General features: G+C 55.6%; 1 protein-coding gene across 1 annotated transcript in view; it reads left to right on the forward strand.

The window, feature by feature from the left end:
• The first annotated feature begins 1,947 nt into the window (after positions 1 to 1,947).
• Positions 1,948 to 15,045, forward strand: part of RTN4RL1 (reticulon 4 receptor like 1) — a 77,484-nt gene continuing 64,386 nt past the window's right edge. Inside the window, exons 1-4 of the mRNA XM_040244454.1 lie at positions 1,948 to 2,010; positions 2,063 to 2,120; positions 2,483 to 2,702; positions 3,058 to 3,184. Coding sequence (XP_040100388.1) covers positions 1,948 to 2,010; positions 2,063 to 2,120; positions 2,483 to 2,702; positions 3,058 to 3,184 — 468 coding nt within the window. The remainder of the gene's footprint in view (positions 2,011 to 2,062; positions 2,121 to 2,482; positions 2,703 to 3,057; positions 3,185 to 15,045) is intronic.

The raw sequence follows: 15,045 nt of genomic DNA on the forward strand, positions 1-15,045 counted from the left end.
CTTTCTCACCTCCAAGCCATCTACACATTCCTTCCTGCCTATCCTAGTCTTTCCCCTTCTCAGCCTGATGAATTCAGCCCTCAAGACCAATGGCACCTCTTTTGTGAAATCTTTTTGGATGGTCTTTCAGCCCTTTACAGAGCTAGCAGAGTCCCCTCCCACACTGTCTCTTCCTAGCACATTCTAAGACAGCTTATGGGTCTTCCCCTACAGAAGCTTGCCATAAGCTTCTGAAAACCCAAGCCTATGTTGTTGTTGTTGTTCAGTCATTAAGCCGCATCTGACTGTTTGCAACCTCATGGACTGCAGAATACCAAGCCTATGTAGTTAGCACAAACCTCAGTGTTGCTGAATGCATGTATGAGTGAATGAATGATACCGGCCTTCTTTTTGAGGTTCCTAACATGTCAAGTTTGTCTCCAAGGAATCACACGACTCTCTCACTTCAGTTAGATCTCTGCTTAGATGTCACCTGCTCAGAGTGCTTTCCCTGATCCCCTCTTATTAGCTCCAGAACAACACCTGACTTATTTTTTTTTCTTCCAAGCAAGATCTCATTTGGACTTTCCTAAATTGGTCCCTAATAACCGTAAATTTCACAAGGACAGGGACTTTGCCTTTTTCATTGACTGAATCCCGGAAGACTAAAGCTCTATACTGATAGTCCCTCAATAAATGTACCTTTAATAGGTGACTTGGGCCACTCTTTTCCCCTGTTCAGGACCCCTCTTATCTCAGGCCAGTAGGGGGTGCCGGCTTCCACCCGGGACTGGTCTGGCCTTAACCTTCTCTAAGCTCAGCCCAACTGGTTCCCAGCTGGACCTGCTTTTTAGGCGGTGCCTCCTCCATTTTCCACGAAGCCCTGGGCTGGGTCTGTATAGACTGCGGGACAACAGTGCCCACCCCCCCAAGCAGAGATAGTCTGGCTGAGCCCCACATCGGTCTTTCCCTCGCTAGGATATGCAGCTGGGCCTCCCCAATGCTTGTTGCCAGGTCTAGACTAGCCAGGGGTCACATCGCACTCGCCTCCCCCGAAAAAAGAACAGTGTCCTAGGACGCGGGATGCGATGCGGCTGGGTTTGCCGGAGCTGTCCTGGGCAAGGAGGAGCCGTCGAACCTCCGAAGAAAAAGCGGAGTCGGCCAGTGAGGAAATGGGCAGGAGTGCGGACTTGTAATCGGGGACTCTGGGCGGCGGTCCTCGCATCCCAGCCGGTGGGCAGAGCTCACGCTTCCAGCCGCCTGTTTCGGTGACCTCCATCTGCGAAGGGCGCTCGCCCGGAGGGGGTGGGGCTGCGGGTGCGAGCTTCGGGAAGCCGGTGGAGCCCGGGAGGGACTCTCGAGTGGCCCGACGACCGGCCCGGGGACTGGGGCAGGTACTTGGACGGACGCGGGCCGAGGATCGTCCCCGGGGCCGGGCGCGGCGAAAACACCTTGGGAGGCGGCGCCGCGCGGCTGAGCGCCGCTGCCCGGGGAATAGGACGGCGCTCGGCACCGCGAGCTGAGAGCACTTTCATAAATTTTGTATGGGAGGCGCTCCGTGAGCGGGGGCGGGGAGCGCAGAGAGAGAGGGAGGGAGCTAGCGAGCGGGGGAGGGAGGGAAGGAGGAGAGGTGGGGGAAGCCGGGGGGAGGAAGGGAGGCGCCCCGCTCCGCCGATCGCACGGTCCTGCAAACGCGCGCCCGGCGCTTTCCCCGGAGCTCGGTGGTGCGTGCGAGCGCCCTTTTGCAGCAGCCGCGGCGGCCGCGGCGACCCGAGGGGGCGGAGAGTAGGGGGCCGCGGCCAGGGGACCAGGGGGCGGCGTCCCCCCTCAAAACCGCCTGCAAAGTGCTCGAGGTTGCAGAAGCAGGCCGCCGGCTCCGCGGAGAAAGCCGCTCGCCCCGGGAGCTGCCGGGCAGAGCCGCGGTTGCTGGTGGGCGCCGGTGCCCTCGGCGCGGGGCTCGGGCTCACCATGCCCCTGCGGGGCCGGGCCGCCGGGCACCAGCGGATCCCCGGCTTGCCTCCGCCTCGACGCGCACGGATTAGCTGCAGCCGGCGCCCGACGATTTGAATCCGGACCCCGGGAGGGAGCGCGCCTAGGCCGACCTCAGAGCGGCGGCCCCGCGGCCAACATGCTTCGCAAAGGTGAGTTGGAGCCGCAGGGGCAAGTTGGAGTTGTATGCGCACGGGGCAGAGCCGCGAGCCTGGGAGCCGCCCGAGAGCTGCCCGAGAGCCGCCCGGCGCCGGAGCTCCGTGTCTGGGAAGCAGCTCTGGGAAGGCTAGCGGGCTTCGCGGGGACTCAGCCGCGGCGGGAGTGCTGCTGGGGGAGCTCGGCCCCCGACGGGGGCTAGTAGCGAGACTCGGAATCTGCTCCCTGAATCCAGCAGCCAGGCCTAGAGATCTGGTTCGGCGAGGTCATTTGGAGACCACAGTGAACTACCCGTAATGGAAGGGGAGCTGGCCTCCTGGGACCTTAGCTTTGCCGGTATAAAGTTTTTCACTTGCAGCCTCCATCCCCCTCGCGGACCCACGCCGCCAGCTTCCGCCACTTAGGCGGGGCCGGGTTCGACCCGCGCTCCGGTGCAGCCGGCGATCAGGCGCCGCGCAGCCCCTGCGCTCACTCACCGCGCGTCCCGGCTTCCCAGGTGGGGCCCGGACACCGGCACCTTCCCTGCACCGCGCTTTGGTGGTCCCCAGGGATGGGCTCTGGGCATCCAGCGGCCGAGGGTTGGTGGCTAGCGCCAGAGGTCCGGTTCCTCAAACTTTCCTTCTGCCTGGAGAGGAGGGATTGGAAGGCGGAGGCCGTGCCAGGAGTGTGCGCAGCCGGTGCCAGGCTTAACTTGAGGACAGCTGCCCCCCCTCACCTCCCCCCACCACCTCACCACGACCCTCGGGCCGCCGGGCTCCTAGCCGAGCGCTGCAAAGTTGGCGCGGGCGCTGGGGAAGTCCCGCCGCGCCCCCACGTGGCTGCGCGCGGGGAGCGGTCCCCAGGGCCCAGGGAGGGCAGGTGACCACGCCGTGAGCCCGCGGGCTCCGCCACCCGCCGCTCTGGCCTCTGCGTCTACCTCTCTCACCTCCCAAGTCCGGGCGGGCTGCGGCGCCCCGCCGGGACCCCCTCGTCCCTGGCCCGGGCCGAGCGACCGGTGAGCCACCCGCGCCTGCGGCTGTCTGCCCTGGCCCTACGGGAGACAGCTAAGGTGGGACCTCAGGTAGCGGAGGGGTCTGATCCCTGAGCTCCGCGCTCCAGACTTAATCCGCCCCTGTTTCCATGGCAACAGACCGAGGTGTCGTAAGCACGGAATTCTGACCTCACAGTAGGATGGGAAAGGAGAAAATGGGCAAGGGGAGGTGACGGGAGGAGGGGGAAGCGAAGCCCAGGGATGGGCGGAGAGGAGCAGGTGTGGGGGTGATGGAAGAGACCCCATAAGCTGGTGGGACAGGTGCGTGAAGAAACCACGTCTGCGCTGGAAGCCTTTAAAGGCTGTGTGGTGGTCCTGGCTGGCTCAGGCCGACCGATGAATCTGGGTCGCCCCACTGTGTGAATAGCCACCAACTTGTGTGTGACTTGTATCCTCCACGTGGGTCGGTGCGGTGCAGGCTGGGGGAACGCTGACTGCCTTTCACTGTGGGTGGGAAGTCTCTGCTGCTGGTTGGAGACACCACTTCAAGGATACACTCCAGTTCCTTTCCCCAGCTAAAAAGGGACCAAAAGTCTTCTCAGCACCCGCCAGTGCTGGCCAGAGTGTGTCTGCACAGAGAAGGTGCCTTTTTTTTACAGAGCTGGGCAGCCTGGACCTGGATCCTGCAAACCTGCCCCAGTGGGGAAGGCTTCCTGAGTAGTTCTAAAGGCCTCCATGTCCAGGCTGCAGGTCTGTGATGGAGATAATAGAGAGCAGCTAACATCTCATTTCCCTTTTGGTCTTTTGTCAGTTTACAGTTAAAAATGAGCCACGAAGCAGCCCACGCATTTTATTTATATGGTTGAGGTGTCCAGGGAGGCTTGAGCAGCCTCCAAGAGCCTTTTCTCCCATCCTCGCTAGCCAGAGACCCAGCTTGAGATGAACCCAGTGCATTCTGGGGCCTGCTCCCCAGCGGGAGGCTCCTTACCCTGCCCAAGAGATGGCCACTGGAGGCTTGGCAGTCACGTGTGTTTGCCACTTGGGCTATTTTTCCCTTCCTGCATAGCTTGGTTGGCGAGAGAGATTCTACCAACAAAGAGGTTTTCACCTGGATTGGCCAGAGGGAAGCAGAGCAGAGAAGTCCTTTGCTGCTCTGGGCCATTGTGTGGGCAAAGGGCTTTTATTTTGGTCCTGGTCTGGGCAAATCTCTCTCTTGGCCCCTGATTCTGGTCACCAGGATTGGTCTCTCTTGTGCATACATAATACAGGGCACTCAGATTTTCTGTGTGGATTCTAGGTATGTGCCCAGAGACAAAGATATGCCTGGGGCTGGTGGCAAGAGAGGTGGCCATTGACGTTTCTGCTTCTCAAGTGTTCCCAAAAGCTCCTGGCAAAAATGTCATAGGAAGAAAAAAAAAAAGGTCATAGGATGGATTCAGGTATTTGTTGCAATTTCCCTGCCCATCAGATGCAGAACCCTGCATGGGTTCCTGGCCCTGGGAGGAGTTTCATAGTTTAATTATGATTTGGAAAAGGGTTTGAAAGATGACGAAAGAGTAGCCTTTCCTAGATCCCGGGAGGAGAGAGGACCGTGAACCCTACATATCCTGCGGAGAAACCCCAGAGAAGGAAGAGGGTGAGAGTAGGCATTGGACCACAAGGGTCACGTCTCTGATTTCTGGTTGTCCTATGACAGTTAATATGGTGTTGTCCCTGGGCAGGACATTTTAAGAACTGGGGGTGCTGCCTTACATCTCTTAATGCACAGACTCTCCTGGCCACAGCCCCACCTCTGTGAACCTGAACAGCCTTGAGTCCTCAGTGGATCTTGCTGCTGACCGCGCTGGTAGCTGAAGGCTTCAGCAGCTGCCCTGCTGGCTTTTCCATCTCCCAGCCTAGCCTGGCAGAACCGGGGATATAAAAAGCAAATCTCTGGTCAGAGATGAGAGGCAGGCAGGGCAAGCAAGGCCCCGAGCCACTCAGCACCATCTAGGAAGGAAGAGTGGCCTGCTGGGTTTTTGCTTGGCCAGAAGTGGCCTGCTTAAGGTCAGGATCTATGGTTTTCATTTGTAGAGCTATAAAAAACAGAATGCAAATCAACAGCCTCTGGGTGAATACAGAACCTTTCCTTAAAGTTTTTGTCTTGTTAAGCAAGGAAATAGAGTGCCAAATAGGCTTTGTTAAGTGGCAGTCTAATTAATAATTTAAAATCGTGTAGCTGTCTTTCATTAGAATTTATCTGTACATCAACCACAAAATCAGTCAAACACACTCATTTATAAGTTAATGCCATCCCTGAATAATTCAGCAAGAGCTAGATTAAGGCCTACAAGCCAGTAAAATGCATTTTGTTCTTTTGGTTTCCATAGCCAGATCGGTTGGCCTGGTGGCTGGATTTGGTCTCTTTTGTGGGAAGGGAAGGTAGGAGAAAGAAGGGACCATGGGGTTGTCAGATGCTTGGTTGATTTGCATTCAGAGGTCCCCTAGGGAATCAGAGAGTCTCCATGTGTCCAGGTATAAGCAGGCTCCCCTTAGAGCTGTTGGTGTTGTGGCCCTCCTTAACCCGAACGGTGAAGGGAAGTGGAGAGTGTTCCACAGACAGCCAAGACATTCCCCTTTCTACTAGAGAAAGTGTAGAGAGGGAAATTACAAGAACCCTGTATAGAGGGATGAGATACAAGCCTTTTTAGCCCAAATCCAGGTGCGGAAGCGGAGTTCCAGTCTTCCCAGCACAAGTCTGTCCCGTTCAAGGAAAGCAGCCCAATGAAACCAGTGACACTAAGACAGTTTCCTTACCTGGGAGCTTCTGGACTGCTTTTCCCATCAAAGTTCCTGGTCCTTACACCAGCAAAGAGAAGCCAGGATGAGAAATTTTTAAGGAAGCACCAGGTCACCTCAACAGAGAGAAGAGGCAGAGTTGCTAAATAAAGTCCTTGCATGCATTTTCTCACCAGTAGCCAGAATAAAAGCAAGGAAAGAAATGCACTGCTCCCCGTTTGTGAGCTAAGACGATGTAGAAAAGGTGTTTTGGTTCTGCCCCTGTCATGCCAACATGAGGCCTACTCCTCACCATAGTTTCCAGGTCTAGTTGCTGCAGAGGAACTGTTCAGGACCCAAACTCCCAGCATGGACACACTGACTCCTCTAGTGCAGGCATGAACCCGAGTTTCTGGTCTCGGACTCAGGATGCTAAGCTCGACCCCGACCGCCCTGGAGGGTTCAGTGGCTCTGTTTTAAGAGACCAGGTGGATAACCAGAGCAGACAGTGGCTTGACACGGGGAGAGGTTCTTGGCCAAGTTTGAAGCAAGGAAGTCTCATTAGGAAATGGAAAAGACAGGGGAGACTGGTAGGAGTTTTTGCCCCCTGACCTGTGGCAGAGTTGACAGCAGATGGGATCTAGGAGGGAGGTTTGGTGGGGGGGGGCAGTGAGTCCAACTCCAAGCTTTGAAGTCAGGGCCTGAGAAAGGACAGAGCAGAAGTTCACTCTCTGGAGATGAGAAGGAGGGGGCAGGCCTGCTGAAGGATGTCAAGAACAGATCTGTTTGGTACCATCTGCAGCGAAGTAGTGGTTAAGGTTAAAGCAGAGAGGAGATGACAGGGAGGGAACAGATGGCCGAGGAAGCAAAATAGCTGGCGAAACGGGAACAGAGCCTCCAGGGACAGCAGAAGGCAGGACCTCCATGCAGAATGCCGGAAGCGGCCTTTTCCTCGGGGTGCACTGGCCAGGCCACCTGGGTAGAAGTGAGTCTGAGAGAGAGGTGATGCAGGCACCCCAGGGTGAGGGCTTCCTCGAGGCTTGGGAGAAGACCTCATGTGTACTTACTTAGTCACTCAGTCGTGTCCAACTCTCTGGCTCCATGGACTGTAGCCCATCAGGCTCCTCTGTCCATGGGATTCTCGGGGCAAGATTACTAGAGCGGTTTGCCACTCCCTATTCCAGGGGACCTTCCCTGACCCAGGGGTCACCCACGTCTCTTGGATCTCCTGCATTGGCAAGCAAATTCTTTACTTCTAGTGCCACCTGGAAAGCCCAAGAGAACACCTAGGAAGATGTCAACCCCAAGGCGAAGGGGGGACCAGAAGCAGGGACCTCCTTGGATGTCGTTGAACTGGGGCGAAAAGGTACAGTTGACTTGAGGTCCATCACTGGAGCAAGGGGAGGCCACTGTGGTCTGAACATGCCTGGCTAAGCCTGCTGGGAGGAGGCATGGATGTGAGCAGGAATGAGCAGCAGAGAATGGACTGTTCTTCCTCACCTGCCTTGAATCCGATTCCACCGCTCCCTGTCCACATGCTGACAATAGTGGCTTATAATTAGCGACGGGCCAGGCTAAGTGGACTCCATGCCTAGCCTCAGGCAGTCTCCACAGCCACCCTTCAAGATCAGTCTGTGCTCGTCCCTGCCATACAGATAAGGAAACTGAGGCGCAGGCCAGATGAACTCCCTGACCCTGGGTCACCCAGCTGGCACGCTGAGTCAGGATGCCACCCCAGATCTGTGTGCCGCCACGCTCTTTGCCTCGCCCTCTTAACCTCTCAGCTCCACTGCCTCACATGCCCATGTGCCTTGATTTATGTGACATTTGTTTTGCGAGGTGCCGGGCACTGCTGAATATGAATCACTCGTGTCTTGTTACAGAGTTCCCTGGTAGTTCCCAAGCACTCTTCTTTTGGTGTTCCTCCAGGAACGTCTCTGGCTGGGACTTGGGGCTCCTGAGACCCCGAACCCCTCTCTCAGTTGTCCTCCTCTACCCTGTCCCCCGACCCTTCTCTCCCCTACTGCTTCCTGCACTGCTGTCTTCATTGCAGACAGAGATCAGACAATGAAGCATCCTGTCTGCTCTCAGGCCCTTCAGGAAGGCGGGGCCCTGGCTTATCAGGGGGCGGGGCACTCTGCATATGTTGCTCTCCAGGCTGTCCTGGTGGGGCAGCTAACACAGCCACACCCCAGACTGGTTGGTGACTGGGGAGCAATAGCCCCAGGAGGTGGCACTTGGCAGGGGCGGGGGTCCCTCCGCCTGCCCTTCCTCCTCTGGAGAGTTCCCATGGCCCAGCCCTGGCCAGTCAGCTGGGCAGTAACTGCAGGACCTCCACGCAGGGTTTCTCCTGCCCACTTCCAGCCACAGATGTGTACCCGAGAGACCTATTCTTCCTGCAGTTTGGAAAAGAAAAGAGAAGGCAGCGAGTCTAGTGGATCTCATCTTGGGTGCAGAAGAGCACGTTCCCACCTTTCAGGGAGGAGCGTCCCTCTCCTCGGTGGGGGTGGGACGGGTTGTCAGAGCTAACAGATTCAGCAGGGTGCTTTGGAACCTGTGATTACGGTCTAATCAGTCGGTGAAGCTGGGATCCAAACCTGCAAACATCCCCTGCGAGGTGATTCAGAAGAGATGCTGTGGAGGCCTCCAGGCCCACCCAGCAAGAGAGTTGGTACAATGCTGTGTGTGTGTCTGCACGCAGAACCACACCTGGCGAGCGTGCAACAGGTTCCAGGAGTGCTCGCCAGAGGCCCCCCTCAGCAGAGCTGAGCTTCCCGGGCGCCTAGGTTGGCACTCCCTCCTCCGGGACCACTGGCACCATGAGCGGCTGGCGAGCCACTCAGTGGGGGGCCCCCTGGGAGTGGGCGGGTGGGCCAGCACTGTGTGTGCCACATGTCGGGAACAGAGCTTCAGTGGGTACGTGGCTCTCCCACCCACGCAGGGGGGTGGGCACAACTCATCATCATACGTCTGCCAAAGGACACAGGACCACAGCCCTCGGAGATGAGGCCTCCTGGTAGTCCCCTGGGCTGATTCCACAGGGCAGTGGCTCCGTGGTCGGGGTGGATTTGCAGGAAATGGAGCAAAAAATTCTTCCCCAAGTCAGGAGGAAAGCAAAGTTCCCAACTCTCAGCCCACAGAGGTGGCGTGAGAGTTGCTACTGCCTCTGAAATTGTTGGAAGCACAGTTTGCCATCTCTCTCTCTGGGCACCTGAGCCAATGCGTGCATCATGAAGGGGGCTTTTATGCAGAGATTCATGAGGCCCTAGGGGGAAAATTGGCATTCTTCTTACGATGATTTATTTATACGGCGATTGAATGATGGGGATACGGAGACTAAGGTGCCTCCATTAGTGAGAAGCACACAAGGCAGGAAGCCTTGCTCTGCCTTTGACATTTCATGAGGCGACTCCTACCAGGGAGCTGCTTTTTCTTTTAGAAGGTTTTACCTTTAATGTTCTATTCATGGCCTTGTCTGAGCAGGCTGGGAGGAGGAAGGAGCAGGCGGTGCGGGGGGCTTTAGGGGAGACAGTCGGTCACTCAGTGGCCAGTGTGGGGCAGGCTGGGCACGGGCCGAGGGCTGTGGTCACGGACTGGCAGCCCGCTGGCCGGCACGCCGGCCACCTCCGTGGTTGTGCTGCGGGTGGCCCGCCACGTGCTGTTTACTCTGCTGTCTGTCTCTGTCTTCACTGGCTGCCCGGCTCCACCGGCAGCAGCAGCCTTTCACAATCCTGGCTCTGGCCTGGCCAAGGTCCTTTTCTTGCTGTGGACTCTGGGGCTGTGGACAGGATCCCAAACTTGGAGCCCCAGGGCTGGATTTGCTTCCGTCTCTGTGACTGACTCACTAGGACCCCGGAGGCGGGGCCTCAGTTTCCCCATGTGTCATATAACTAGATTGACAGTTTGGCAAATGTTTTTCGGCAGTAGGAGAGTTTCTTCAAATGGTGTCCAGTGTCAGAGCCCAGAATATAAAGCAGATAGCTCAGGTGGCCCTGGTCACACCTGGCTCAAGGGGCCTCCTCCTCTGGCCTTACTGCTGCCCTGAAGCTCCTCCAGTTTGGGGGCTGGGGAGTCCCCTCTGGTCCCCCACTAGCAAGCAGTGCAGGCAGGAAGGCCACTGGCTGTGTCGTGTGCTGTGTGCTGACCCAGAGGACAGCACACTGCCCAGGCCTGGGTTGGAGCTTGCGCTCGTGCAGCGGGACTTGGACCCCTTGTAACCACTTAGCTCGCTGGGAGAAGCTGTCTGCACTTGGAGTCCGCTTGCCCTTACCTACCGCTCACCCCTCAGGGAGGAGAGATTCAGTGGTCACGCCACTGCCACCCCTCTGGCCTGACCCTGCTGGACATTTTCCTCATCTCGCCTGACCTGGTGACCCTTGACTCTGTTGGTCATGGTTTCCCTCGACTTCCCCGATGGCGGCTCCCCTGGTCTTTCTCCTGCCTCTGAGGCTGCTCCTTCTCAGCCTTGCTTGCCAGCTTCACTACCGCCTGCCATCCTTTCAGTGTGGTGCCTCCTGGGGGCATTGCCCTGGGCCTGCCTTCTAGGGGTGTCAGCTCAGCCCTGGGGATGATGTCAGCTTGTCTACAGCTGCAGGGTCCATTTACTGACCGCTTCCCCTCCACATCTTATCGAGAGCCAAGGTGCTACTTCTGACCTCCAGGGCCATCCATCCAGCTGACCCCTCACCCCCAGATGTCTCCACTGGCAGCCGCACAGGACCCTCAAACCTGGCATGTGTGAAATGATGCTCCTACTTTGACCCTGACCTCTGAGCACCCTTACTTCCTCCCCATTTCTCCCATTTCAGCATCTACACCACCATCCTGGCAGGTACCATCAGTCAGAGAACTGGATCCACAGATGAGCCCCTCACCTCAGCCCACCACTCCCCACAAATCCATCGAGCAGTGATGCCCCTTCTCCGTCAGCATCCTTCGCACCTCCCTTCCCTGCTTCCACCCTAGCCTTTGCCACCATCCTCTCCCAGGCCCCCTGCGTCTACTGCCTTTCCCCCATCCAGCCTTCACGTGGTCAGAGTCAACAGTGCCACAGGATCTTGTCCTTCCCTTGTTTAAAAACCTTCATTGATTCCTTGTCTTTCAGGGGCTAGTCTAGACGTCCCAGCTTGGCGGTCAAGTCCTCCTCTCTTGTCCCACCTACAGCCCCACTAAGCTCTCCTCTTCCCACTCCCCACTTTGAACTCTGAGGTCCAGGTCTAATGACCTTCTTTCAATCCCCCAGTGGAATTGTTCTCTCTCTGTCTCATCTCTAAAGATTTGCACAAGCACCCCCTGCTGCCCAGAACACTGTCTGCTTCCTTCTTTCCCTTCACGCTCATCCTTCAGGATTCAGCTTTCACGTCACTTCCGCTAGGAAAACTTACCTGGGCTCGGGGAGTGGTCTTTGGTATCCCACTGTTCCCTGTACCCCAGGTCACAGTACTCAGTCGATTTTATTGCAGTTACCTTTATCTCATTAGCCTTCCCCACTGGATGGCAAGTTGCATGAGGAAACAGCTTCCTCTTTACCCCCCTCCCTGACCCCTCCAGATCTGTTTTCCACTCTTCTCCACGTGCTGTCTGTCCTGGGAGCTTGTTCTGTTGAAGTTCAGCCATGAGCTTCCAGCCAAGTTCAACCGATGGGTGGGTCACGATGGACTTTCTGTGTCCCTCCATCACAGGTTGCCCAAAGTTCATCCCAGAAGTACAGCCTGAGACAAGGGTTCAAGCGCCAGTCTCTTTGGGAAGGATCCTGGGGAACACTAGGAGAGGAGCGTGGAAGTGAGACAGGGAAGGGAAGAAGCCAGTGGCAGCTGTGTTGCCTGAGCTCCGAGCACCCTCGCCCTTCCCCATCTCTCCCATTTCAGCATCTGCACCACCATCCTTGCAGGTACCGTCAGTCGGAGAACTGGACCCACGGATGAGCCCCTCACCTCACCCCACCCCACCTCTCCCAGAACTCAGACCCACTGGGGAATTTCAGATACAGTCTAGAACATGCACCTCAAAGTTATTTCACCCCAAGGGGAGGGAGCTGGGTGTTTATACACAACTCCAGTCCCTCACTGGGTGAGTGTTGTTCCCCTGAAGGGAGCAAAGACAGTTTCTCTGCTAGAGAAGGCCCTCAGGCAAAGGAATGCAGGTTCTGGCAATTGGATGTCAGTCTGGTCTGTGCTGAACCAGTGAAAGTTCTCCCAGCAGCTCTGTCTCCACGCTCAGTAAGAGCTCCCTCCCCTCACTCAGCCCCAGGGATGGGGGGTTGGAGGGATGGGGGAGTTGGGGTTAGGGGAGGGGGTGCCGTGGGAGGAGGCAGGGGGCTGTAAAAGACATTATCTATTAGGGTTTCCTGGGGCTTCCCTGGTGGCTCAGTGGTAAAGAATCCACCTGCAATGCGGGAGACCTGGATTTGATCCCTGAGTTGGGAGGCTACCCTGCAGAAGGAAATGGCAACCCACTCCAGTATTCTTGCCTGGAGAGTCCCCATGGACAGAGGAGCCTGGTGGGCTACAGACCATGGGGTCGCAAAGAGCTGGACGGGACTGAGAGGCTGAGCACGCAGCACACACCCCCGCCCGCCGTTCTCATCGTCATTATGTGCTCATCAGATTACTCAGTCTGACAGTGCTCTGTGTTTCCTACCAGGACCCGACTGAATACAGCATCCTGCAGAAAATAAAATGTAGCGCGAGTATGACATTGGGCAAAGAGTATTGAATCAATAACTGAAGTTGTGTCTTTATGAGTTGACTAGCGATGTTGATTGAATGACTGTACACATACGTTGGAACACAAGGAACTTAGTATCGAAACCCAATTTTTAAATTGCTCTGTAACTGCAAGAAAAATTAAATCATGATAACTTAGGGCTTAAAAACAAAGAGAGAAAAAAAAACCTTATATCAGGAACTAGGAGAAAATATTTTTTTCTTTTTATTTATTTTTCAATGTTAATTTTTATTTATTTATATTTGGCTGTGCTGGGTCTTCATCGCAGCACAGGCTTTTCTCTGGTTGCGGTACATGGGCTTCTCACTGCGGTGGCCTCTTCTGTTGTGGATCACAGACCCTAGGGAGCAAGGGCCTCAGTAGTTGCGGCACATGGGCCCAGTTGTGGCTCTAGGCTCTTGAACACAGGCTCAGCAGTTGTGGCACCTAGGCCTAGCTGCCCCTCAGTATGTTGGATCCTCCTGGATCAGGGATCGAACCTGTAGCTCCTGCATTCCCGCTGAGCCACCAGGGAAGCCCTAATATTATTTTTTTTAGTGAGGAGGGTGGAGAAATGTATCTCACATTTTTCTCTGTGCAATGTCTCATTAAGAGCAGAAAAGGCAGGTAGTATTAGCCCCAAGTTACAGATGAGAACACTGAGGCACAGAAGGGCCACTGAGCTCATCAGGGCCCAGGGCGCTTGCTGCCTCACTCCGGCCCAGCTCCGCTCCTCTGTAGGAGAAGGAAGCCAAAAGGCAGAGGAAGACCGGGCAACCAGGCCACAGAGGACTTCCAGCAGGGCAAGAACTGTGCTGGGGGAAGAGGCAGCACTCTCGCTCAAAAAACTTTAGGGCTGGACTTGGCAGGTTTGTATGGAACAAAATTTGCACTATTGATTCCGTGGCAAATGAGAAACCTCTCGTGGACTTTCTGGGCTTCAGAGATCTGAAATGTTTAAATGAGGCTGGACCGAACATGAGGAGATAAAATTGCCAGGCCAAGCTGAGCTCAGATGGTGCCTGGGGTGAGAACACGCTGCCTCTTTTGCCTTCTCTCCCGTCTGTGAAAACAACTTTTACTTTGAACCACTTCCTCTCCTTGCAGGGAGGGCTCCCAGGTTGCTGCCCCAGCCTGAGGTTGATATAGAGTCTCTGAGCAGGGGAGAGAGGCTGGGACAGTTCACGGGGCCACGCTCAGGAGAACACACCAGCCCAAGGGGGAACTGTACCACCAAACTGTGGGGCGGCAACTGGCCCTGGGGCTGCCTCGAGGTAGCAATGTTTATCATCTCCGTGTAATTGGCCCAGTGCCCCTGGTGGGCTGGTATTTCCGCCTTCAGTGAACAAATGTGATTACAGCGATTCAAGATATCTCACTGGAAATGGGGAATTATTGCAAAGAGATGCATGACCTGGACTCTAGAAACCTCCACGAAAGGGGGTCCCTCTAAGAAGGGGCAGCCTCTGTGTGATTCCCCTCATGGACTCCTCTTCCACCCAAGCCAGCTATTACTGCCCTCACCCCACTGTCAGCACTCATGACTTTTCACCTCTCATAAAGCCCAATATGGCCACCCAAGATGGCCTCTTCCTCTTCTTTTTTAAAAATTTATTTATTTGATTTATTTGCAACACATAGGATCTTTGATCTTCATTGCAGCATGTGCGATCTTTTAGCTGTGGCGTGTGGGATCTAGTTCCCCAACCAGGGCTTGAACCTAGGCCCCCAGCATTGGGAATACAAAGTCTTAGCCACTGGACCACCAGGGAAGTCTCTGGACTGCTTATTCTTCAAGATGGCCTTTCACCCCCCTCCTCCCACCACTTAATTGCCCCACATCCTTGGTATTCTCAGCTTTATTTAGGCCATGCCGTGCGGCATGAAGAATATCAGTTCTCCCACTAGAGGTTGAACCCGTACCCCCAGCAATGGAAGTGTTGAATCCTAACCACTGGACCACTAGGGAATTCCTATTGGTATTCTCAGCTTTATTTCCCAGAAGGAAGACCCCAGCTGAGCCAGCCATGTTTTCCCATGTCAGACCATGGATTATCTGTCCATAGATGAGCTTTTATCCTGTCAGCCAAGAGAGGTTTGGGAGGGCTCCCTCCGTTTGATAAACATTAAACATCTATTGAGTGCCTGCCTTCTGCTGGCTTGGCCCTGAGAATGAAGCAGTGAACAAAAACCAAGTCCGTGTTCTCATGAAACTTCCATTCTAGTGGGGAGAACAGACAATAAACGAGCAATCAGGGACTTCGCTGGTGGTCCAGTGGTTAAGAATCTGCCTGCCAACAAAGGGGACCCAGGGTTCGACCTCTGGTCTGGGAAGATCCCCCATGCCTTGGAGAAACGAAGCCTGTTGTTGCTGTTCAGTTGTTCAGTCATGTCCGACTCCTTGCAACCCCATGGGCTGTAGCACGCCAGGCTTCCCTGTCTTTCACCATCTCCCAGAGTTTGCTCAAATTCATGTCCATTGAGTCATT

Source organism: Oryx dammah, unplaced genomic scaffold, assembly GCF_014754425.2.
Source record: "Oryx dammah isolate SB20612 unplaced genomic scaffold, SCBI_Odam_1.1 HiC_scaffold_8, whole genome shotgun sequence".
Lineage (NCBI taxonomy): Eukaryota > Metazoa > Chordata > Mammalia > Artiodactyla > Bovidae > Oryx > Oryx dammah.